The sequence below is a fragment of the Candida orthopsilosis genome (assembly GCF_000315875.1).
Source record: "Candida orthopsilosis Co 90-125, chromosome 4 draft sequence".
Lineage (NCBI taxonomy): Eukaryota > Fungi > Ascomycota > Pichiomycetes > Serinales > Debaryomycetaceae > Lodderomyces > Lodderomyces orthopsilosis.
In genome coordinates this window covers 1,529,763-1,554,060 of record NC_018297.1, presented here as the reverse complement: position 1 = coordinate 1,554,060, position 24,298 = coordinate 1,529,763, and the positions used below count along the sequence as shown (strand labels likewise).

Sequence of the window (24,298 nt, the reverse complement as noted above, 5' to 3'; positions counted from 1 at the left end):
AAAGACTGAAGTAGGATTGTAACCTACAAAATACACTTCATCCCAAATTTCTATCCTAACTTCAATCTACCCCTGTTGTAGCTGTAGACCTCTTTTGCGAAACCTATTATCATAGCTCATGTTGATGATTACACCGATTTCACTATTTTGAAAACATTTGGTAGCGATGTTTATTGTGCTTTTTGGTGGCGAGCGGTTTCTTTGAAAAATGCAAAATTCAAATCACAACCACATCAACACCAACTTTCATCAACAAAGCGGATACTGAGAAAATGGGACAAGGACCATCAGGTATGACAGGAGGTAATAACCTCAATAAAAAGAAGGATGACAAGAAAAAAGAAAAGCCAAAGTACGAGCCACCAGTGGAATCAAGATTTGGTAAAAAGAGAAGAAAAGGTCCAGATACTGCTGTGAAGTTACCTAATGTATATCCTAGCACTCGTTGTAAATTGAGATTACTAAAATTGGAAAGAATAAAGGATCACTTGTTGTTGGAGGAAGAGTTAGTGTTGAACCAAGAAGCCTTCCAGCCAACGGAGGCAAGACAAGCTGAGGAAAGAGAAAAGATTGATGAATTGAGAGGGTATCCAATGGCAATTGGAACATTGGAAGAGATTATAGACGATGACCATGCAATTGTTTCGAGTACCGCCAGTTCTGAATACTATGTCCCAATCATGTCATTTGTTGATAAGGGGTTGTTAGAACCAGGCTGTTCCGTTTTATTACATCACAAAACTGTTGCCGTTGTAGGGGTGTTACAAGATGACGCAGATCCAATGGTTTCAGTGATGAAGCTCGACAAATCACCAACAGAGTCATATGCCGATATTGGAGGTTTGGAGTCGCAAATACAAGAGATTAAGGAGTCTGTTGAGTTGCCATTAACTCATCCTGAATTATACGAAGAGATGGGTATAAAACCACCAAAAGGTGTTATATTGTACGGTGCACCAGGTACCGGTAAGACATTGCTAGCCAAGGCTGTTGCCAACTCAACATCAGCAACGTTTTTGAGGATAGTGGGATCTGAATTGATTCAAAAGTATCTTGGTGATGGTCCAAGATTGGTTCGTCAGATTTTCCAAATTGCTGCAGACCACGCGCCATCGATTGTGTTTATAGATGAGATTGATGCAATTGGAACTAAAAGGTATGAATCCACGTCAGGTGGTGAGAGAGAAATTCAAAGAACAATGTTGGAATTGTTGAACCAATTGGATGGGTTCGACGACAGAGGTGATATTAAGGTAATTATGGCAACAAACAAGATTGAGAGTCTTGATCCTGCATTGATTAGACCAGGTAGAATAGATAGAAAGATCCTTTTTGAGAACCCAGACTCAAATACGAAGAAGAAGATTTTGACAATCCATACATCCAAGATGAATTTGGCTGCTGACGTCAATTTGGACGAGATTGTTACTGGAAAAGATGATTTGTCGGGTGCTGACATTAAAGCTATATGTACAGAAGCTGGTTTATTAGCATTGAGAGAAAGACGCATGCAAGTTAAGGCCGATGACTTCAAACAAGCTAAGGAGAGGGTGTTGAAGAATAAAGTTGAAGAGAATCTTGAAGGTTTATATTTGTAATGAAATAGAAATAATGAGAAATCTTCGTTGCTTTACTCTGTTGTTTTTGCAACTACCATGTAAGAACTGAAATATAATTTTTGACACACCTTGGTTTCAGATGTTGGCATTAAAACTGTTTCACTTACCAAAGCCAATGCATAATTCACATACAATTCGATCAGTATAGCAGTCCACCAAGCTTATGATATTACTTCGAAAATCTATAGGGGTATGTGTGGGCTATAGATCACATTTCTTGGCTCAATGCAGCTTCATCGCTGTGCGTTGCAAAAGTGTACAGGCGCCAGTATCAAAGAAATACACCGTGATTAAACCGAGAATATGCAAGCATATAAAGGCAAAAGAGATAACAATCAAGAAAGGATCAAGCTCTGCTCACGGAAATACAAAAGCTCTGACGAAATCAAAGGCAAAAAAGGCTGCTGTGAAACTAAAGAACACACCAAAAGAACCTAAATCAACAAAATCCCCTAAACCGACACCTAAGAATCCCAAAACCGGGCCAATTAAGAGCGGTATTAAGTTTCTGGCGAAGACAACAGTTGCCATGAATGTAGCTAAAGTGGTATCGAAACCTTCGTTTTTGGCATCAATCAAACCAATGTCAAGCAAAATTGCTACAGTAACATCAAAGTCAGCCAAATCAGACACTAAAGGTCCACTAATTGATAATAGCGCAACTACGAGGAAAATGACAAATGCAAAACCTATGCTGTCACCAAAGAATGGAGGGAAAAAACGGTCCCTGAAGGAGTCTTCAAAGTGCAATGCTACAATAGAAGCACCAAAGAGAGCCTTGTTCCCATTTAGGATTGTGGAAAATGCTCCAAAATTCCCAATGAATCAAAGTTGTACAAACCTGAACTCAGGTGTGAACGTTAAGACCAAAATGGCATCGTTTCACACATTTCCCATAAACGAGACCACCGCAACAATCACACCCAAAATTACAGTCAAAGATGTCAAAAGCGACAATAACAAATCATTGGCTCCAGTCCCTACCCCCGTAGCCACTTTTGATGCGAACCCCGAATCCACAACTCCTGTTAATTGGTCAAGGTTTCTTTACGACATATTTGGCACCACATCCAACAAGAAAGTGGTCGATTTGATCCAACCTTCAAAATATGAGAATCGAATTGATGAATATTCTTATGAAATAAAGAGGCGTAAAAAGGCACTAGAGATGAAACGAGACAAGCCTAATTTTAGAGGATTTAAATTTATAAATTATAATAAATTGGCTGAATTAGGCGTGGGAAGTTATCAATTTAGTAACGAAGAGTCAAGTGATACAAAAGTGTCTGTTAATAAACAGCATTTGTTATTGGCCCATGACTCATTGGTGCCTTCGATAACAATTAAACAGCCAGAATGTTTAAATTTTCGCAACCCAACAGGTTTGGTGTCATTGGAACAAATCGGGCAACTGTTGATCTATGAGTATCTACTTACATGGTCATTGATTAATAATTTCAATCCTCATAAGATGTGGGTTGAATTTGGAAAGAAATGTGAAGGTTTGCAATTTATTCAATTAGACGAATCAGCAACGATATTAATTTTAGGCTTACAACCATTGAATGTGTTTACTGCTATGGTATATTTAGAAGATAAAGATTATGATTATGCTATAAAGAAGTTTCTCAAACAGTTGGCAATGGCGCACAAACTCAACACCAATTTCTCCACAGAGTTGTTGATTGATAAATACATACTAAGCGTAAATGCTTATTTGCAACAGTTCCCCGCCCCAATCAATTTCAACATTTTTTCACAGGTGTTTCGACCTCCGTTGTTGAATTCATTGCTAATAAAGTTACCAGCAATGCCCAAATTGCATAATCAAGAATTGTACAAATTGACACAAGTCTCTCTACTTTCACCTCGAACCACAAGGTTTGCTCGATATCCAGAGTTGGTGTACCTTCGCGAGCGACTAGATTCGTTTGGTGATGCCATTCTTAAGCGCTATTCAGTGGAATATATGGTCCACTATTCCAAAAGCAATTCAAAATTTAGATGGAACATGGATGATGTAGATTTCATCAACACAAATATTGTGTTTAGCAGTCTTTCCTTTGCTTATAAGTTGCATCAAGCGCTAAATGATACCGAAAACCAAGCAAAGATGAATCACATTATCACAAGCAATGATTTGAATATTGCTAATGAATTGTTAGGCGATATGTTCGAAAGAGTAGTGGCGATTGAATATTTGGATAACCCTGAAGTGTGTCGAACTTGGATTTTCAAAATTTATGATGTTATTCTTGCCAATTTGACCAAGGAACACGATGGAATTGAGTTCATTGACAAGGAAAAATATGTCAAGCTTTATGAGTACCATTTGAGAACTAAAACCATGTACTAAACCCAACGTAATGGAGGTGCTTGGGGGGGAGGGGCTAATATAACGACACGATTTTGGTAGATTCTACTGTAGGGTTTCATCTCTACTTCACTTCGACAAACCTACGATCAGATTTCTTCAACTTCAACACAATAGTATCTTTGAAAGAAACAACTTTTCTGCACAAGGGGCATAATCCTCTCCCACGAGCCATACGTCCTTGACCTCGCGCATGAGAACTACTGATACTCATCTCAATGCATTCCAAGCAAAATACATGTCCACATGAAGTCACAGTTGCCACATTAATATTATCAAAACATATAGGACATTGAATATCAGCTAGTTTCTTGACAGTTTTATGGTCGGGTGTGGTTGTTGATGTTGACTGGGAACCGTGGTTGTCGTTGTTGGTGACTTGACTCTGTGGGTTGTTTATTAGATCTTGAGTTATTTTCCTGAACTCAAGGATCTCGATGTCATCATCTGAGTCTGAGTCTGAATCTATAGTTATGACGTTGGAAGACATACTATTGGGCTCGTGTTGAATGATGACTACTTGCCTTCTATCGATTTGATATTTCTGATATTGTGTTTGTTTCAGTTTTTGTAATGTTCGTGTATCTTCGCGAAAATAGGCAAAAGCGGCGCTGAAGTAGTAACAGCTTATTTTACGCGATACATAGCTGAAATCTATTAATTAGCCTCCTCCAGAAACTGTTGCATCTATGAGGACAGGAAGGTGATCTTAGTTTGCAAATGATGATACAATAGATAAGATGTATGCTGGTACATCCATCCCCAAATAAACAATACGATATTCGCCTCAAACACCGTGTTAATTTACTGCAATATCGGAGTTTCCAAACACTGTCAAATGGACGCCAACTCCGATACGCAACTAGGAGACACCACTTCTTTTGAACCTTCTTATAGTTGTACTGTACTACGTATATCAGTATTTGCGATATGTTGCAAAAATTTTACGAGTATAATTTTGTTTGCAATTACACTACCTGAAGTCGATTCTACACGACCACTTTATGCTATTACGTCATAAGGGGGAATACTTTACGGAACGGAAATAACGTGAGCTGATCTGCACGTGATACACAAAAAATTATGCATTTTGTACCATCGTTTTTGCATATTATCTCCCTTTTAGGAAAGTAATAATAACAAAGTATAGCGTTGGGTATGACGTTGCGTCTATGGCCATTTGGTATGGACCATGTGAAGCGACTACAGGCTGAAGGAAAAGAAGTTAAAGTTGCCACTTTGATTCTGTGTGTGTGTGTCTTATCTTATCTAAGAACAAAATTGAGAAGCATAATTTTTTTTTTTTTCAGATGATCTTAAAGGGATCACTGATCCGATTTCATTAGTTAAACAGAGATATCTAAGTGTTTCCTTTTTACACACAGTATAAACCTTTATATTCAGGGTTATTGTTCCACATTCAAACAATGGAAACCCAATGAAAGTATAAGGATTTAGGTAGTTTACACGACTATTTACTCTTTTGTAACGGATAAATTTTTGGTTTGGCGTGTACTGGTGACAAGCAAAAAAAAGAAATGTATTTTGGTTTCAAATCGGCAACGGACAATCCATGGCCATAGAGGCTTTGTGTAATTTGGCTATTCCCACACTACCTTAGCAGCGCAGCCTATACCGCTAATGTCAATTGTAAGCTAAGACATCAGTAGCGTTACAAAAGAATGGGGAGCTCACTGTTGCAAGCTGTAGCCGGGGACCTGAAAATCTACTGCTCAGACGTTACAAACGTTACTGAGTCTGCCGTATATGTAGTTGTATCGACAGAAAAACAATACAGTCAAAAGCACATGCAAGTTGATATCATCAAACAATAGAAATCACAACAACTCAAGAATAGAATTACAACAAATGGTTTGTATATTATGCAGGCTTTGTGCCAACACGTGTAGCTAGGGAGAGAAAGGAGTGTGTGTTCGACTACACTACGCGCGATCCTTAGAATCACTGGGATTTAGTAATATTTGCTCTGCGAATGACACGAAGTGAAGGAGCAAGAGGGGACGCCATATCAATTGATGACAGCAAGCCGTCTCAAATACAACTCCTCTCCCTTTTTTAACGTTGGCTGCCCGGTGGAAGAATTTAGATCAAAGTAGAATTGAATTAAAAGCCAAGAGAACAGTATTTATTTTTAGACGATACTGCTGGCGAAAAAGAAACGAGACATACATAGCATACAACTTGTTTATCCGTTATGAAAATAATAAGGTGACGCATTAGGCAAAAACATTCAGTTTCGTATAATTGAGAAACGTGAAACCAACAAATCTCACATCCTTCATTTAAATAACCGCCGAATTACCAGAAAAGAAATCATCAATTTTTCTGTTTGAGCGCTTATCATGGACGCAACTTCGCATTGTTGTCACCCCTCACCAGCTGTATTGCTAAATTGCTCTTCTAATGACCCAATCCCCTCTGACCTTAAAGATTCCTACTATCTTTTGTTCTACCTCTGTTTCTCAATGTTTACCTATGACGACATAGTTTTGAAATGAAAAGGTTATTGTAACCCATAAAATAATCACAATAGATAATACTTAACAAGGTTTCTTTACAATAGTCAAAAAGGATTAGATAAAAATAATGTGTAACCAAGTTTTGTGTGTTATTGTAGTAGTTAGTAATAGCATATTGTATTAAAACAACCACTACGTAATAGACAGGGGACTGTGTGGGAACACCAGTGGTGCAGTTACCTAGCTCTACAAAAAGTTAAAATGTGTGTTTCGGAGTATAAGTTACACTCCTTTCCGTACGTATGATCCTGAGATGACAAATAATGCAAAGATGTCTTCCGTAAGCGCTGGATAGAAAAAAACAGATGAGCTTTTACGGGTATAGAACTTACACAAAAGCCATTTATATAAAAAGAAATTCAACAATTTGTTTATTGCATTTCTTTTTTTTGATTTTCTATGCAGGATATGTATATGCAGTACTTACTACTATAACTCACTACAAACTGCAACAGAAATTGCAAAAGATGCATCCCTAAAGCACCTATCTTACTAAAAAGCGCTACATAGTTAACAATTGCTTTGAGGGAATACTTTTGCAATGGCCAGAAATAATATAAATATCCACACATTTCCCTCTCATTTCAGCATCCAATTACATATTCAATTCATTCCAATTCAATTCGAGTTCAACAGCAATACTTTCATTAACTACTCAATACCTGTTTGAATAACTAATACATATACACAATGACAAGAGAACAACCACCAGCTATTTTTTACGTCAATGCAGCTTTGTTTGACTGTGATGGTACCTTAGTCAACTCCACTGGTGCCATTTCTGAATTCTGGAGAGAATTTGGAAAAACCAGACCACACTTTGACCCAGAAGAGGTTATTAGAACTTCTCATGGATGTCGTACATTTGACGTTATCAAAAAATGGTCACCAGAAGATGCTATTGAAGAACAAGTTACACAGTGGGAAGGTGACATACCCGATTCATTCGGTCATCATGCTAAAGCTATTCCAGGTGCCGTTGAATTGGTTAAATCATTTGACAAGTACTCCAAAGAAAACACAGATGATGGTAGACAGAGGTGGGCTATTGTTACCTCTGGTACTTTGCCATTAGCCACTAAATGGTTGAAATTGTTGACAATTGAAAAACCAGACACCTTTATCACTGCTGAAAAAGTCACCAAAGGTAAACCACATCCTCAAGGTTACTTGAATGCCAGAGAAAACTTGGGCTTTGGTGCTAACCATGCCAAGGTTGTTGTTTTTGAAGATGCTCCAGCTGGTATTTCTGCAGGTAAGGATGCCGGTGCTATGGTTGTTGGTATCTGCTCAACTTACGACCCAGAAAAGGTTAGGAATTCAGGCGCCAACATTGTTGTCAAAGATTTAACTAGTTTCCACATCGATTCATACAACAAAGAAACTGAAGAGTTCAAGGTTGTTGTTGATGAATATTTCTACGCCGATCCACAATACGTAGAAAACACTGCTTAGAGAGGATCAATAACTTTGGGACATATATTAAGAAGGTTTTTTTTCAATTTTATAGAACTACACTTTGTACATTAGAATAAACGCATAAATTATTTAAGGGAAATTAACTCATCGAGATATAGTAGAAGCAAATGTGTATATCTTCCTGCTCTGTACACCCTTTTCGTTTGGCAATGGACCATCGAGAGAGACATCTGTTGTGCCCTCATAACGGTGTCGTGAATAGTGTCATAATTTTTAAACGCGACACTGTTTTTCATGAGATGACATCAGAAAAAATTCCAAAAAAAGTATCACAACAGACTTCTAATACATCCCACACCACTAAAGAGACCACATGCTGTCACCACAACTCACAGACCAGTATCCAATCCTATCACTCCCTCGTGTTAATGATGTACCACTTCCGCAAAAACTAGTCATTCCTCAACTCCGCTTGACTGATGCATCCTCAACCTCAACTTTCTCTTCTTCAATCGTCGATATGGGTGTACTGAATTCGATGCTTGCTTCATACATAACCAAACCCAGTCCGAAATTGTTATGGTCTTATTCGATAAAACCTACTGTTTCCATTGCATGTATCGATGTTTGGCAAGCAACTACGAAGAAGTTGTATGTTGTTGGGCTTGAAGAGAGAAAGAAATCACGAATCTTGGTGGTTGAGACTGAAAATGGCACAACTGAAGATGGTAACTTTCTGATACGTACAGTGAATGAAAAAGAATTGGCTATTGGAAAAGACAAGGTTGTTGCTGTCAAGTTTCTTTCTGAATCCGAGATTGCTGTTGTATGCCAAACTGGATCAGCTCGTATTGTCAAATATGACAATGAACTTACCTTTGGAGACAGGTACCAAAGTGAAGGAAATGTCATTTATAGTACATTCATCACAGACTTAGAAGATCTTTTACTATTGACCATATCACAAACAAAATCCTCATTAACCTACAATCTCATCTCAGTCAGCGCGTCGAAAATAATTCCAGTTCAATCGCATCAAACCAAGCCCATTAACGCTGCATTTGCCTACAATTCAGGTATACTATACCAATATCATGATGGTGTCATTGACTCAATCACAATCACCAATTTCCATATCCAAAAAACAGTTTCAGTTACATATATTGTCAATACCGATGAACTCGTTTCAATTGCATCACCAGCACCTGATCGTATCTTGTTAGGAAATGCAAACATGATTTACCTTTTGAACTTCAAATTTGAAGCTATCATATCCGAGTTCAAATCAGTTTCAAGCTCATCGAACCCGGTTCCTGATAAAGTGTACATAAACCAAGTAGCTCCAGTTAAAGGTTCATCACAATCGACTCAGGTAACTAGAGGATATTATGTCAATTTGAAGAATAAGGATAACAATGTCTATTTGAATGTGATTGATATCAATGTTGGATTGAATAAATTGAATGAATGCCTTGGTAAGTCTATTGAAAAGAAGCCAGAAAATTTCAGCCAAATTGTTGACTTGTACAGTGACAACACTTTCTCCGTCAAAGCGTCTTCAGATGAACTTGACCAAGTATACCAAGGCTTGAAACAAGCCTGCAATGCAAAAGATGTAAATAAATGGGAATCTATCCTCATTCCATATTTGAAAAACCACAAATCTTGGCAAGAAATCAAAAAATCCAAACCAAAGACAAAAACGTATCAATTTAAAGAATTTGACGTGGAAAGCGATCGTATTGTTGATATTAATTTTATAAATTCCATTTTCGATCTCATTTTTACAACAAATCCGTTACAATTTAACGATCCTGAGTTTATTCCCGAGTACACTTTAATGTACTTGCTCACTAATCCAATCTACCCAAAAGCATACACCACCAACCTTGTTCAACTCTTGCACAATACTGGTAACATCACCCTACTCAAACAGGCGATCAAGACATGTTGCAATATCCCCTTGGATGATTTGCTTACGCAGTTTGTCACCACTGAAGACACAGACGTTTTTACAGAGTTGATCAATCGTATTGTTTCTGATTTTGCTGTTACGGAAGTCACCACCAACTTGAAACCAATAACATCGCAATACTCAACCGATATAATTGCTTTAATCAACAAGATTCTATCCACATCAAATACCAAAGGTTGGATCCTAATTGAAATTCTTGTTGATATCAATGGATTATTCAATTGGAGTCAAGAAAATGTATCACGATTGGATCAAATTATTGATGCCAAATTGGCCAATCTTGCTATTAATGCCTATAATTTGACATTAATTGATCAAGTGCAATTGAAAAAGAATCAATTAAAAAAGAGCAAAGATATGTCTGCTAATGGTGTGTTGACAATTACTGATCAAACGCAATTGAACAAGAAGGTAGAATCTGATTTGAATGAGGAGGTTCCATTGTATTCTATAGAGAGATTAGAAATATAGTAAATTCTGATTACTTACGTGATGTCTTTGGTTGGGTTCTTTCAATCTACTCGTTGATTAATTAGTAAGGCTGTATATTTTTCACGAGTAATTGCATGTCGTGCTCAGTACCTCTCCACCTCTGATCCTCTTCAAGAGCGGCAGCATTCACAGCAGCCTCCTGCTTAATCTCCTCCTTCCATTGTTAAGGGGGGTTGCAAAACGAGCTAATCTGGTAGCGTTGGCAAATCAGAAGACAGCCAAAAAATTCATCAACTGAAGGAAGACCTCTGTAGCTCTTCATACACCATCACCCTTACACAGATATGTCCACCACCAAGGCAGCATACAAGCAAGCTCTAAAGTCGGTTAATACCGCATTCAAAAACGATGCACCTATTCTTATTGCCGCAAAGCAACAAATTAAACAACAAATCTATGCTAATCAACATCTCACAAACAAGACGGAACTAGACGAAGCTATAGCTAAACTCAACGAAGTATCTAAATTCTTGTTACAAAATATCGTACAGGGTGAATTAAAAGATGATGGTCGCTATTTCTTAAAGTTTCATGAAAAGACCGAATTGGGTGATAATGATACGATAAAACAAAAGAAATCAGAAATGGGATCTCTTAGCGGGACCAAGGGGAGTAACATAAGAGCAAAGAAATGTGGGCAATGAGTCATCTGACTCAAGATAATGAATCTAAGATGTGTAGGTGCTGTATGTATTTTGTATATAGACCTTTGGAATAAGAGTCATACGAAGAACAAAAAGAAGAAAAAATTTTGAATCATCATCGTCATCTCTAAACTCCAACATCTTTAATGCCACAACCGGTTGAAGTAAGAAGAGACGTCCTTATCTCAAAAGCACTTTCATATTTGCTTCGACATGGAGCAATCAAAGAAAAACTAACCTTCAACGATCAAGGCTACATCCCGATTTCAGAAATTCTTTCTCATCAACGATTAAAATCCTATAAAGCCACCCGACAAGATCTTGAACGTATTGTTACCAACAATGACAAACAACGATTCAAGATTGATCCCGAATCCGATCTCATTTGCGCCACTCAGGGTCACTCGATAAAGGAAATTGCCGGTGAATTACAATTGATGAACCGCGATGAGTTGAAAAAGTTACACATTTATCATGGAACTTACAAGAAGAAATTACCCATGATTAAAGAGTCAGGCTTAAGTCGAATGAATAGAAACCATATACATTTCACTTGTGATGAGTATCTGACAATTTCTGGAATTAGGAAAACTGCCAATTGTTTAATATATATTGATGTTGATAAGTGTATTGATCAAGGATTACAATTTTTTAAAAGTGATAACAATGTTATTCTTTGTCCTGGTGATGAAAATGGAATAATTGAATGGGAGTTGATTGAGAAAGTGGTAGATATATGATGAGCGGCACGGGAGGGGAAGATAGATGGTATTTTAGTGTCGTAAGATGTAAAATATAACATTACCAAATACGACGAACGCATGTTGCATATTTTTTGCATTTAATTTTTCACATCCATATTCAATGATTTAGAAAACACATGCTCAGGATCAGAGGTATATCCATCTCGGGATAAAGAAGGTGTTCAAATGGAAATGTAGAACAGCAGTTTTTTTAGTAGATACATTTTTTCCCACTAGATCCAGACTATTTATTTCAAGGGGAATCTTTCCTAACAACAGATTACTCAAATTGTTTCATCTACATAGTTGATTCGAAGGTTGCAAGTGTTTCTCCCTTTGAAGTTCTGTTACTAGTCAGATATACTTTACATAGCTCAAAAAAATTAGAATCGATAACTTTATCTAGAGTTATTAAACTACAATAAGTGTCAACTGGGAATGTAAACGAGTTCAAGACAATGAAAAAGACCTGCATGGAATTATATTCAGTTATTAATCTTTATTTTCAGGGGTACATAAAATTTAAAAAAGAATGTGCTGGAGTTACAATGGAACACTATACCCAACATCTTTTGATTAGACGATGTAAAATACAGTTACAAAAGAAGTGTAGTTGAAGTGTCTCGTACGTCAGGCGTGTGGCCGTGAGACAATAGATGAAAATCTTTTTGTCACTTGGTTCTAAGAGCAAATGAAACCATATGCGATAGCATACATTGTTTCTTTGAAGTCCTTGTCTAGGTGAAACCGGTTGATTTCCCTAATTAGAAAAAAATGGCCTGATTCAGTGTCGTACTAAAGAATGTAAAAGGGTCGTATTACGGTAAAACAATGAATTCGTCAACCGAAACATAATAACGATTTGAAACTAAAAGAGTTATGAGAGTTGCTCTTCAGAAAAGGGAAGGCTCTACGTTTACTATGATGATCCCAAGAACATTACTTCATAACCAAGAAGTTTAGTTTTAATACGCGTATGTTTCGATTAACCGAATGAAACACAAAAGCGAAAGAAACAATCCTTCACATCAGGAAAGAATTGGTAAATCAAGACACACGTCTACCAGGTTTATCCGATTTGTGAAACCACACGCTTGCTATAAGAACATTCCGATTATGCCAAAAGCCTCATTCATAATAATTGCTTCATTCGGAGGAAAAATTGTCTGCATAACAAGCGCTAATATTTACTCTGTGATCTTTGTGATACATTTGGCTTTGGAAAGTTCTAGTCCCTTTTTTTGTTAACTCTGCGGCATCGGATCTAGATCCAAGTTTCAACAAAAAAATCGCATTTAGTTCTGGATCACAATACTGCCCCGGGTGATTCATTATAGAATTCAGCAGCTTATTAATCCGACACACACATGGCTGATCTTTCCAGGAATGTCAAAATCCGTTGTTATTACACCAGATATAACACTTTAATTCTATTTTCTTTTAACGCCGAAACAATCGATTCCAAAATACAGTGTTTACTATTTTTAAATTTAACACTCTTTGCGTCGTGCGCAATCATCGGATGAACAATAAATAAAATAAATTTCCCCAAAGACCGCCTTCGCCTCAACTTAAACTCCCTCCCCAATGACCGCGTGACTAAAATTGGGATAGAGTAATAGACGGACACATTTGCCTAATGACTCATGACCAACATAGTTTTTCTATACACTGTGGCTATGGATTATCTTCATATGCTATGGCGCTGTTGCCTACTAGCGCCACAATTATTTCCCCCATCTCTATCTTGGCGTGACCAACAACAATAAATTTAAACAATTAAAATGCAACAAACCCTTTGTCTCCGTCGTTTTAATTGAAAAGAAAAAAAAATTAAACAAAAAATACAGAGGAGGAGGGGTGGGGAGAGTAGAGGTTAGTGGAGATTTAAGGAAAGAACTATGTTGGTTTTCAAAAGAACAAACGGCCTTCTCTCTGCAGGCTTATAAGTCAGGTATGTAAAGGAGTTATATGCAACTGTTGTATCCTAAGCTTGCTCTGTTTCTTTTTTTTTTCGGTTTTGCAGGATGCAGCAACTTCTGGATCTAGAATCAATAAAATTTTAAAAGGGCGGTTAACGAAAGAACAAAAAGAAAAAAAATTACACGCCGAATTTTTCTATTTTGCAGTCTCTTTCCTATTGTAACCGTAAATACATTGCAATTTGTTAGTAACTGTATAAAGTCTCTATTGTATACAATACGTTTTTATATATTTTAAATTTATTTTACGAATTCATACATAAAACTGGTAAAAAAAATTTAAACATATATAAGCCTTTGTATTCTTCCCTTTTAGGATCGTAGTTTGATTCTTATAAAGAATATCTTTTTAATTAATTGAGAGAGATTTTATCACCCTTTGGTTACAACCACTTTCAAGTTCATGTACGTGGAACATCGAAGTCAAATACAGCAGCAACCTACAAGTAATTCCGTTCATGAGTCAGTACCACATAGTTTGCGACACTGTGCCACTACTACAAATACTACCGCTGCTACTACATATTATCCTGTAATGTATCCCACTTCATCTACATCGCCCTCGCCTAAACCATCATCATCTCCAAATACCACATTACCTAAGCTACAGACATCAGGATTTACCAACTATTCCCACGAGAAACAACTACCAGAGTCTTCTAGTACTATAACTCCGTCCTCGGTAACTCATTTGCATCCATCTTCAGCAACAACAACTCAGTCATCACCACTGAAGACATCACCCATTTTAAACTCTGATAACAAGATATGTCAATGGTATTGTTGTTCATGTGGACAGTCTTATGGTTCAGTCTTGTATAAGGATGACTACATCAAACAAAATGAATTTAATGAACGTCCAGAAGTAGCAGATATATACCGTACTGAAAAGCCGCCTACACAATCTACACGCAATTACATTTTTGACAGTTTAAAATACTATAGCCAAGTTGTTTATCGAGATCACAAACATGTATTATCAAACTCACCTACATTGGTTAAATCAGACAATTACTTTGAATGTAAAGTCGGACAGTCTAATGGTGAATATAACCATCACAGTCATCAACCACAAGTGCAAACACAAGAAAAATCACAAGAACTACCCGATGCAGCGGATACTCCTGAGAGCCCTAGATTAAACCCACATACACCATTAGTCTCACCACTACAACTAGATTTAAATTGTAGCTCTACCAGTTTGATTGAGTATCAAGATAGGGCAATATTGAGTATTCCCAATAGATTCACATGCCACAGATGCGATCATATGATGTGTCCTTATTGTTTAAAGTTGAGATTAAAGGATATATAAAGCAAACATCACACACACACACATACATACACACATACACACACACATATATACACATACACATATACATATACATACACATACACACGTTATTCGTGACCAAATTTTGCAATTATTAGTATTTCCTTGGCAGCATATAGCAACTTATTTCAAAATCATAGTTAATATCGATGTGTGCTTTTTATATAGTGGCACTGACATTTCGGAACATATCAACACCCAACGCTTTCTTTGACTTGTCTTTTCCACAACGCTTGCATTTCCATTCCATCCCAGTACATAGTTCTATTGATTTGTATTATTTATTTATATATTGACATTTTGAAATACACAATGCAAAAAAGGTTAACTGTTTATTATTACACTAGTTACAAACGCACAACCATCCTCTCTAACGCACCCCTTTCCTCATTTCCTATCTACTGATTTCCTATGCAACCATTTTTGTTTATTCTTCAAAATCTTACTTTCACTGCGAGGCACAATTTTAACAGCCGTACCGAAAGTTTGCGTCTTGACATACACAGGACCCTTTTTGACACCATTGAGTTTATTCTTTTTCAAATCGCGTAATTTTTGTTCAATTTGTTGTTTTTTCAGTAAGTGAGCACCAGGTACATCGAGTCGGGTATGCTTTGGTTTCACTTGTAGAGAAGATTGGTTCTGGGCATTGTGAAGTATGGATTCAATATCATCGGGTAAGAACTCGGGTAACTCTTGGTCAACTTCAGTTTGCTTTTTCTCCAATTCCTTTTGTTTTTTTTCTAACTGTTGTTGTTTATAACGTTCATTTTGCAACTTCCTTCGTTCTTTGGCTTGCTTAGCCAATTCAGCTTGTCGTTGTTGCTCTTGTTTTTGTTTTGCTATGAGTCGCTCCTTGGAGGCACTAGTAGACTCTTCTTCTGGCGCTTCGTCTGATTCATCATCATCTTCTTCTTCTTCTTCTTCTTCTTCTTCTTCTTCTTCCCCCGGTCCCTCTTCCAATTCACCAAGATCATCCTGGTCCTCAGTTTCTTCTAATTCTTCATTAGGTATACTCTCTCCATCATCGTCAAAGGTAATTTTCTTATTCTTAGGTTTGTCATAATGTGGTTTCACATATGTATCATCATATCCGAGAATATTTTCTGACGACACATCATCGGGGTTGTTTAAAGTGCCATTATCATGCAAATGATCCGTCTTGTGTAGTTTGCTTCTAGTCACAACCATAGCTGAAAAGTGCTTTATAGTTTGTATGGTTTTGAAAGAAGCGATGACTGACAATTTTGTGACAACAAAAAGTGACAGTTCGAAATGCGCTACCGCCATACTACAAATAAGACATTTACCAACTCTATTCATCTAATTAGCTACTCCCCTATGCTTAATCAGCCTAACAACCATCATATTCTTATAAACGGCATCATTCAACATTCGCAACAAGATCTCCAGAATCTCCCCTTCATACGAATAAGAAATAAACACCTCTTGCAAAATACCTCTAATATTCGACAACTTGGCAAAATTTGCATTATTATTATCATTGGAATAAACTTGTAAAAAATGGGTGAAAATAGTGGAGAATGACTGCTCATCTTTAGAATTTGATAATTTGTAATCACTGATTTTGCGAAAACAATCATGAATGCAACCATTGAAAAACTCATGAACTGGTGGTGATGTAGCAGTATTGGCAAGGTCAACTAAAGATGTAATTAAATTTAGCCATAGTCGTTCATTTAGCGTCATTCCGTCGGTGGTGTTTTTGTATGCTGCGGGGTGTTCACAAATTGTACATGCAAGATTTACATATGATTCACATTCGTCTTTGAATACAAGGTCTTGTATTAGCTTTAAACGGTCTACGATGACCAGCACCGCATCTTCAAACTTGTGCTGTTGAGAAAATATAATTGCTTGACCGTCAATGATCTCGTTTTCCTTCAAAAGAGTCATTATATTCTCATCCCCATTGATCATATCTTTAAATTTCTCTACAATACCAGTCACTGACCCTTTTTCAAATACAATGGATAACCGAATATATTCGCGAAGGAATTCACCCAATCCATGCCCCTCCATAAACAACTTCGACAAGTATCGATACTTCAATACATCGTCATTTACACTTAATATCTCCTTGTGAAGATGTGGAACATATTTTTCAATCAAAGTGAAAAACTCATCAACATCTAATAAAACAAGCTTAGCAAAATTTGCCTTTAATACCCGAACCAAGTTGATTCTTTCATTTGCATCTTTACCCTTTGTAAATGCATCATTGACAATAGTTTGAAATTCCCCCATGAATCCCTCTTCATTTACATCCTTCAACAACAACAGTTCCAATGCATTGGCATATTTTTGTTCGGAACTATACAATGTGACCAAGACATTGTGAAATCCACCCATTTCCAACTTCTCAACAAAGTGATCATCTTCTGGTAAGTAAACAGAAGTAAGACTTTGTAAAGCCAATTCACAATCTTGAGCAATTTCTGGATCCTTGTTTGAACACAACCTGTCAATGACTGCATCCAATGTAGATTCTGAAAGTCTAATAAACTGGGGATACTTGGGATAATTCCTCGCAGTAAATATTGCTAATTGGCATTTATCATACTCAGAAAATTTGTTTGCTTCATATAAATCCAACAACGCTTCAATCAAAAACTGTCTGGTATATCTTGTATTATCATTCAAGTATGATGACTCAAAAAATTCGTTCATAGCAGAGAGCAACTGAAACGAATCTGTTTTGAGAAAAGTGTACAAATAAGGAAATATCGTGTCATCGTCAAGTGCATGTACGACTTCACCATTACGAGTAATGGACCCGCTTGAAAATAAAATATCACATATAGTCTGTGTTGGTTCGTCAGTGGCAATGAATTTATCAGTAGGAAATTGTCTCCCAGTGAAGATAAATGAAATATAAGTGTACCCCATGAACGCATTCTCTGTATTAACCAACAGTGGATCAAGCTGTCGAAAATCTTTAATAAAATCCAACATTGGAGTTTCATAATCACCCAATAAATAATTCCAAATATAAATCAAACATTCACGTAAATCATACTTTTTACACAACAGGATCGTCAAATCGATATCCAAACATCTTATGTCCAAAGTGCACAAAATTTCAGTCAAAAGATCACCATTTGATGCATAATATTCCACCAAGAGTTTCAATACCGCAGGAGGCAAGATTAAGATCGACTCTGAGAATATGAATGGTTCTAAAGCTTGAAAAAACACTTGATCATTGTCGACTACGGACAACATTTCCTCTAAGATGTCACTATACCCAACATATGCAATTATGGTCAAGTACTTTTCCAAATACTTCGCAGGTTCAATAGACTGTAAATGCAGTAATGACTCCTTCATAATCTCAACCAAATAAGGTCGGACTAATGTAGATCTCTTGGTCTTATCAGTGGGTAATCCAACAGCCACCAACTTCCCTACTGAGTTGGTATTGTAATACTCATCAGCTATTTCCAATGCTTCGAAGTAATTTGAAGCGGAAATCTTCTCCAATAGGATATCGGCCCAACTTAGCTGTCGTCCGAGGAAAAGTTTTTGGTTCTGCAGTAGTATAAAACAACGTTTAGCTGAGCTCAATTGTAGATACTCTCCTAAGATATCCTCTCCAATAAGCTCAAGCGCAGTTCCGTCGTAGTAAAAAGTCGACATCTTTTCACGAGTAAAAACACACACCACATCGGATTGTATCCACTTGATATCAGTTACATTCCCTTCAAGAGTCCGCTTAGCAGTCTTTAAGAATGGTAATTTCGGAACAACTTTATCCTTATCCCTGGCTTCATTAACAATTTTTAAGAAATTAGAAGGAAACACCTTATTGTTCAACTCTAATATCCCCAACACATTGTTCCAACTATAAGCTAGCTTGGCATTACTCACTCCATTCAAAGTTTTAGTGCATGGAAACCAAGATAATGCAGTAACATTTTCCAAACTCTTCACTCCAATTTTATACTGTGTCTTCACTTGTGACAATGCAGAATCGTTTAGCGAAGTAGTTGAGTATATAGATAGCACATCACGCGTCATTAATGCAAGTATGCCCATCCCATCAGTCACTTGATGAGAGGAACCAATGGGCAACATACTCGAACTTTGAATCCTACCTTCGGTGGTGAATAGTCGTTCACTGAAAAAGTAAACATTGCGTAATTTGCGAAACCCATTGTGCTTGATCACAACTCCCGCTTCGTCTAGACTTATAAGATTATGCGTCTGCAGTTCGATAAATGCTAAAAACTTGATGCTATGATTCATTTCATGGCCATTTTTGGAGTTTGGGTAAATCGTGAAGTAGGGTTTGGCCAATTCTGATTTCAATTCCCATAATCTAATTGCACCATCTCTGAAACCAGCTGCAAAGAACGATGAGTCTGAGCTGAATGCCATACTTGATATATCTCCCGACTCTTGACCATCTAGGGTAAATTGTATGTCCTGGTTGTAATTGAAGATTATGATTTTCCCATTGGCGGTGCTTAGAGCAATATATATCGCATTGGATTTAACTTGAATGACTTTCCCATACGTAGTCTCAAAGTTTAATGAGGTAATGAAGGTGGTAATTTTAGACAACTCTGACCACTTGAACAAACTACCCACTTGTGATGATTCGTTACGCTGTTGTCTTAAATTTCTTTTACTTCGGTATGATCGTAGTGCCAAACTGGTCTTTGTAGTTGATCGATCATCAAACCTTCTCTTGTAGCCATTACTAAACGACGATGAGTTATGTGAGGATATACTCAATGAAGGAGACCTTAATGGTCTCGTTGCGAGATCGTATAGTGTAAGTTGTTGGTCTGCCGCCATGCCAGTTCGTTTACCACTCAAACCAAAGCGAAATACAAAATTTGAAATATAAAAATTAGAATCACAACGGTTTTTGGCGCTTGATCTTCAACAAAATGAATTTATCCTTACAAGATCCATTTTCAGTAGCTAAGGAGTTTCCTGAGAGCCTATCAACCAACCTCAACTATGGTCATTCCGTAGCTATCCAATTCAATCACAATGGGGACTACTTAGCTTCAGGTCTTTCAGATGGATCAATAGTCATTTACGAAATGGTGTCAAGTGGCATAATAGCGCACATTACCGAGGATTGTCACGTACGACCGATAACTTCAATCACATGGTCTACGTGTGGTCGGTACTTGTTGACTTCTTCGCAAGACTGGTATTGTAAATTGTGGGATTTAAGTTTAATCAATAGTGGTGACAAGTCCCCAGTTATACGACAAGTTAAATTTGATGGACCTATATGGCTGTCTAATATCCATCCCCAGAACCATTTTCATTTTGTTGCATCATTATTTGATGATTCACCGGTGTTTGTTGATTTAGAAAAGCAACCACCAATAGTTCAGAAGCTAAGAACAAATCCTTTGGAATGTGAAGAGCAAGAAGCTAATGGCGAAGAACAGAGAAATAGAAGAAAGCCCAATGATAAGCACTATACATTGGTCACTAATTTTACTATCGAAGGTCAATATATACTCACTGGTACTAGCAAAGGTTGGTTAAACATTTTTAGGACCAAAGATTTAAAGTTGATACATTCGAATAAGCTTGCCAATTCAAACATCAAGAACATTGCAATATCACCCAATGGAAGGAAATTGGCACTAAATTTTTCTGATTGTATAATTAGACAAATTAATCTTCCTGATTTGATGAATGATGATGATTCAACAGAGTGGGATTTTGAAGTTGATCACAAGTACCAAGATGTGGTCAATAGATTACAATGGAACGCAATATCATTCAATCATAATGCCGACTTTTTAATAGCCTCAACCCATGGTCAATCGTCGCATGATTTGTACCTTTGGGAAACATCAATGGGGTCATTGATAAAAATTCTCGAAGGGTCTAATGAAGAGTTGATTGATGTGAAGTGGAACTATAATAGATGCAAAATTGGATCAATAGGCCTTGATAGTGGGATAATCTACATTTGGCTGGTTCAGTTCCCACAAAAATGGAGTGCTTTAGCTCCAGACTTTGTTGAAGTTGAAGAGAATATAGACTATATTGAAAAAGAAGACGAATTTGATATACTTGATGAAACAGAATTGAATAAAAAGAGGTTAGAAGAGGAAGTGATGGACATTGATGTGAATACAAAGGAGACTACAGATGCTAGAGGGTTTGATATTACACAAGAGTCATTCATAATTCCAATAGACTATGAAAAGGAGTTATATAGATAGCAAGATGAACGGATCTACTAATGTCAGTTGTTTTGTTGAGATTTAGTGCAGAATGCATGGTCTAAAGCCAAATCTAACGCGTACGAGGCAAAAAATTCCCCAGACAATATCGGTATATAACTTTAATAGTATTTAGAGTAGATACCAAGACACGCTATTATAGTCTCCCTAGCAGGTACACTAGGCCAATGTGACTTCGTCGGTGTGAGTAACATTGCGGAGTTAAACGTCAAAAACTCGGCGGGTAAAGGCCAATTCAAGTTGTGCTGCTACCAGTTTGTTATTTGTTTGTTTATTATGAAAAATAAAAAAAATTTGTTCAGCAAAAGTAAACAACAAACATTGGAATCACGTTTTTACTCACACCAATCAAAACAACCGTATAATAGGGTTGTACTGTCAACTAAAGGTATCAAACAGCAGTGGTATTACGCAATCGCCAAAGACATCTTTTATATTGCTAATTATCTAAAAACAAGGCCACCTACTACTTCAAAACTGTTGACTTCCCCCAATTCAACAAAAAAAATTATTTGTTTTGTTTTATCCACGGGTTCAACAAAAACAATCACCCAGACAGACTCGTAGGCCCAAGCACAAGAGCAAAGGCTGTTACAGGATCTGCCACACATTGCATACGTCCTTCATCAGTAATTTGGTTTTATCAACGCGTTTTATCAAAAAAGATTGCTTCATTTAATCTGTTACAATGTCGTCATCTACAGTCACTCCTAGAAAGCGCCTGATAAACAACAGCAACAACAACAATGCAGACATCTTTTTTGAAGACGAACAAGAAATGATTAGTGCAGTAACATCCACATTACAAATTCCAGAAGAACAAACCAATGTATCGAAAATGTATGCCAATGGTAAAAACAATGCTACTGAAGTACAAGCTTATGCCAAAATTGCTGGTAGAGATTGGACTTATTATGTCAAATCATTGGCTGTATCTATAGGAAGAAACACCGAGACTTCAAATGGATCAAACACATTTAATGGTCCTCTAATTGATATTGATTTGGGTCCAGCCAAAATTGTTAGTAGACAGCATGCTACAATTACTTATAATTTAGATTTAAGATGTTGGGAATTGAAAGTTTTGGGTAGAAATGGAGCTAGAATTGATGGACAAAAGATAAATGTTGGATCTCTGGATGTTAATGCTTTGCATTCAGGAGCTATATTGGATGTTGGTGGAACACAAATGATGTTTATATTACCTGATGCTCCACCAGTAGTAGCACCAAAAATGTTGGAAAAAGCACTTGCTAAATACAATGACATAAACAGAGGCAATGGTGGTAAACGTCAACGTGCATTTAGCGGAGCTTTTAACAATGGAGGTCACAGAAGCTATCATGTTTATGAAAACATTCTGTTGAACCATTCACCAAGTTCAGTATCAGCAACTTCATTACAACATAATTTAGATGAAGACCTATCAAAAGAAGAATCCAAAGACATTAAACCACCATATAGTTACGCCACAATGATTACTCAAGCCATCTTATCTGATCCTCACGGAGTCATGTCACTTTCAGATATTTACAATTGGATTTCTGACCATTATGCATATTACAAATTCTCCAAAACCGGTTGGCAAAATTCAATCAGGCATAATTTATCCTTAAATAAAGCGTTTGAGAAAGTTCCTCGGAAACCCAATGAGCCTGGTAAGGGGATGAAATGGCAAATTAGTGAATCTTATAAACAAGATTTCCTTAGTAAGTTGAACGATGGAACGCTTTCTGGATCAAGAAAAGGTTCTTCTGTATCACGACAATTGAGTTTACATTTAGCTACTCATAAGCATTTACCTGATCCCAATAACCCCTGTTTTGATTCAGCAACTAATCAACTCCAACAACAACAACCTCTTGAACGAAAATTTTCTGATTCACAAGGTCAAGGTCAACAACAAGGATCGGATTCGAAAAATTTTCAATTCAATATCAATATTCCCCCAAATCCATTACAGTATCCAGGACAACAAAATGCATATATTTCAAACTCAAGTCGTCCTTATGCATTTCCACCACCTTCAGCCCACCCTCAACAACAACCACAACAACACAACCTGTCACAACCACAGCCGATTATGTACTCGCAACAACAACAACTGCAAATTCCCAATTATCCTATGGTAGGAAGTTACGGAAACAACTTAGCCTCACCATTAAGACAACCACAGCAATTGAACCAGCCACAAGCGCCTCGTGATGGCGCGAAGTTACCCAAAACAGCACCACAACCGCCAAATCAAAACATTTATAATCTCCCCTTACAAAACAACAACAGCAACAACAATTCCACCACCACAGCCATTGATGGCAAACCAAACTTGCACTCTCGGGCATCTTCATATACGACTGCGAATCAATTACCCGATTTATCACAAATGCATTCTTTTGCATCAACAAATCAAAATGATTCATTATCGTCAATTGTTCCACCTTCTGGAAATACAACTTCTGATATGTTGTCATTTACTAGTCCTAAAAAGATTTCTGCCTTAGAAGCTTACACACCTGAACGTGGATCAAGCAAGAATGCGGTAGGGAATAAAGCTCTCAAACAAAATCAACAAAATCAACATCTTCAACAACAACAGTCACAACTGCAACAGCTGCAGCTGCAACAGTCCCAGCAACAACTGCAACAAGCGCAAGGTCAACCCCCCAACCAAACAAGTCCAGCATTTTGGAACTTTGTCCAATTCAGTACACCCAATGGCCAAACTCCAATTAGAAAAGATAGCAATGAAAGTGACGAACAAAATAATGGAAGTCCCACCATGAATCGAAAAAATCACAAGGGTAGTAGTGGTGGTGGTGATGTCAAAGATGACGATTCTCCATTCAAAAAGGACCGTGATCAACAAGCAGGGATGGTTGATTCGTAAGAGAAAACAAGTGCAACAATGATTTTACATTGTACATAA

General features: G+C 37.1%; 12 protein-coding genes across 12 annotated transcripts; 9 read left to right on the top strand and 3 right to left on the bottom strand. All coding sequences in view use genetic code 12, as the record gives it.

Moving 5' to 3' along the window:
* Window positions 1-272: 272 nt before the first annotated feature.
* CORT_0D07480 (Rpt2 ATPase of the 19S regulatory particle of the 26S proteasome) lies at window positions 273-1,598 on the top strand (the record flags this gene model as incomplete). Its single annotated transcript, XM_003869665.1, has 1 exon — window positions 273-1,598. The coding sequence occupies one exon, from the start codon at window positions 273-275 to the stop codon at window positions 1,596-1,598; it is 1,326 nt and encodes a 441-aa protein (XP_003869714.1).
* Window positions 1,599-1,782: 184 nt separating this feature from the next.
* Window positions 1,783-3,975, top strand: CORT_0D07470 (hypothetical protein; the record flags this gene model as incomplete). Its single annotated transcript, XM_003869664.1, has 1 exon — window positions 1,783-3,975. One exon carries the CDS (start codon window positions 1,783-1,785, stop codon window positions 3,973-3,975), a length of 2,193 nt encoding a protein of 730 aa, XP_003869713.1.
* An 82-nt stretch (window positions 3,976-4,057) lies between these two features.
* Window positions 4,058-4,483, bottom strand: CORT_0D07460 (hypothetical protein; the record flags this gene model as incomplete). The annotated part of the gene is made up of 1 exon (XM_003869663.1): window positions 4,058-4,483. One exon carries the CDS (start codon window positions 4,481-4,483, stop codon window positions 4,058-4,060), a length of 426 nt encoding a protein of 141 aa, XP_003869712.1.
* A 2,740-nt stretch (window positions 4,484-7,223) lies between these two features.
* Window positions 7,224-7,988, top strand: CORT_0D07450 (Rhr2 Glycerol 3-phosphatase; the record flags this gene model as incomplete). Its single annotated transcript, XM_003869662.1, has 1 exon — window positions 7,224-7,988. The coding sequence occupies one exon, from the start codon at window positions 7,224-7,226 to the stop codon at window positions 7,986-7,988; it is 765 nt and encodes a 254-aa protein (XP_003869711.1).
* Window positions 7,989-8,325: 337 nt separating this feature from the next.
* On the top strand, window positions 8,326-10,398 carry CORT_0D07440 (Utp8 protein; the record flags this gene model as incomplete). The annotated part of the gene is made up of 1 exon (XM_003869661.1): window positions 8,326-10,398. The coding sequence occupies one exon, from the start codon at window positions 8,326-8,328 to the stop codon at window positions 10,396-10,398; it is 2,073 nt and encodes a 690-aa protein (XP_003869710.1).
* Window positions 10,399-10,703: 305 nt separating this feature from the next.
* Window positions 10,704-11,063, top strand: CORT_0D07430 (Aim8 protein; the record flags this gene model as incomplete). Its single annotated transcript, XM_003869660.1, has 1 exon — window positions 10,704-11,063. One exon carries the CDS (start codon window positions 10,704-10,706, stop codon window positions 11,061-11,063), a length of 360 nt encoding a protein of 119 aa, XP_003869709.1.
* A 146-nt stretch (window positions 11,064-11,209) lies between these two features.
* Window positions 11,210-11,803, top strand: CORT_0D07420 (Tpt1 tRNA 2'-phosphotransferase; the record flags this gene model as incomplete). The annotated part of the gene is made up of 1 exon (XM_003869659.1): window positions 11,210-11,803. The coding sequence occupies one exon, from the start codon at window positions 11,210-11,212 to the stop codon at window positions 11,801-11,803; it is 594 nt and encodes a 197-aa protein (XP_003869708.1).
* Window positions 11,804-14,191: 2,388 nt separating this feature from the next.
* Window positions 14,192-15,103, top strand: CORT_0D07410 (hypothetical protein; the record flags this gene model as incomplete). The annotated part of the gene is made up of 1 exon (XM_003869658.1): window positions 14,192-15,103. One exon carries the CDS (start codon window positions 14,192-14,194, stop codon window positions 15,101-15,103), a length of 912 nt encoding a protein of 303 aa, XP_003869707.1.
* A 408-nt stretch (window positions 15,104-15,511) lies between these two features.
* CORT_0D07400 (Bud21 small-subunit processome component) lies at window positions 15,512-16,447 on the bottom strand (the record flags this gene model as incomplete). The annotated part of the gene is made up of 1 exon (XM_003869657.1): window positions 15,512-16,447. One exon carries the CDS (start codon window positions 16,445-16,447, stop codon window positions 15,512-15,514), a length of 936 nt encoding a protein of 311 aa, XP_003869706.1.
* Window positions 16,448-19,948, bottom strand: CORT_0D07390 (Vps8 protein; the record flags this gene model as incomplete). Its single annotated transcript, XM_003869656.1, has 1 exon — window positions 16,448-19,948. One exon carries the CDS (start codon window positions 19,946-19,948, stop codon window positions 16,448-16,450), a length of 3,501 nt encoding a protein of 1,166 aa, XP_003869705.1.
* Window positions 19,949-20,043: 95 nt separating this feature from the next.
* On the top strand, window positions 20,044-21,351 carry CORT_0D07380 (Swd1 protein; the record flags this gene model as incomplete). Its single annotated transcript, XM_003869655.1, has 1 exon — window positions 20,044-21,351. The coding sequence occupies one exon, from the start codon at window positions 20,044-20,046 to the stop codon at window positions 21,349-21,351; it is 1,308 nt and encodes a 435-aa protein (XP_003869704.1).
* Window positions 21,352-22,060: 709 nt separating this feature from the next.
* Window positions 22,061-24,259, top strand: CORT_0D07370 (Fkh2 forkhead transcription factor; the record flags this gene model as incomplete). Its single annotated transcript, XM_003869654.1, has 1 exon — window positions 22,061-24,259. One exon carries the CDS (start codon window positions 22,061-22,063, stop codon window positions 24,257-24,259), a length of 2,199 nt encoding a protein of 732 aa, XP_003869703.1.
* Between the last annotated feature and the right edge of the window lie 39 nt (window positions 24,260-24,298).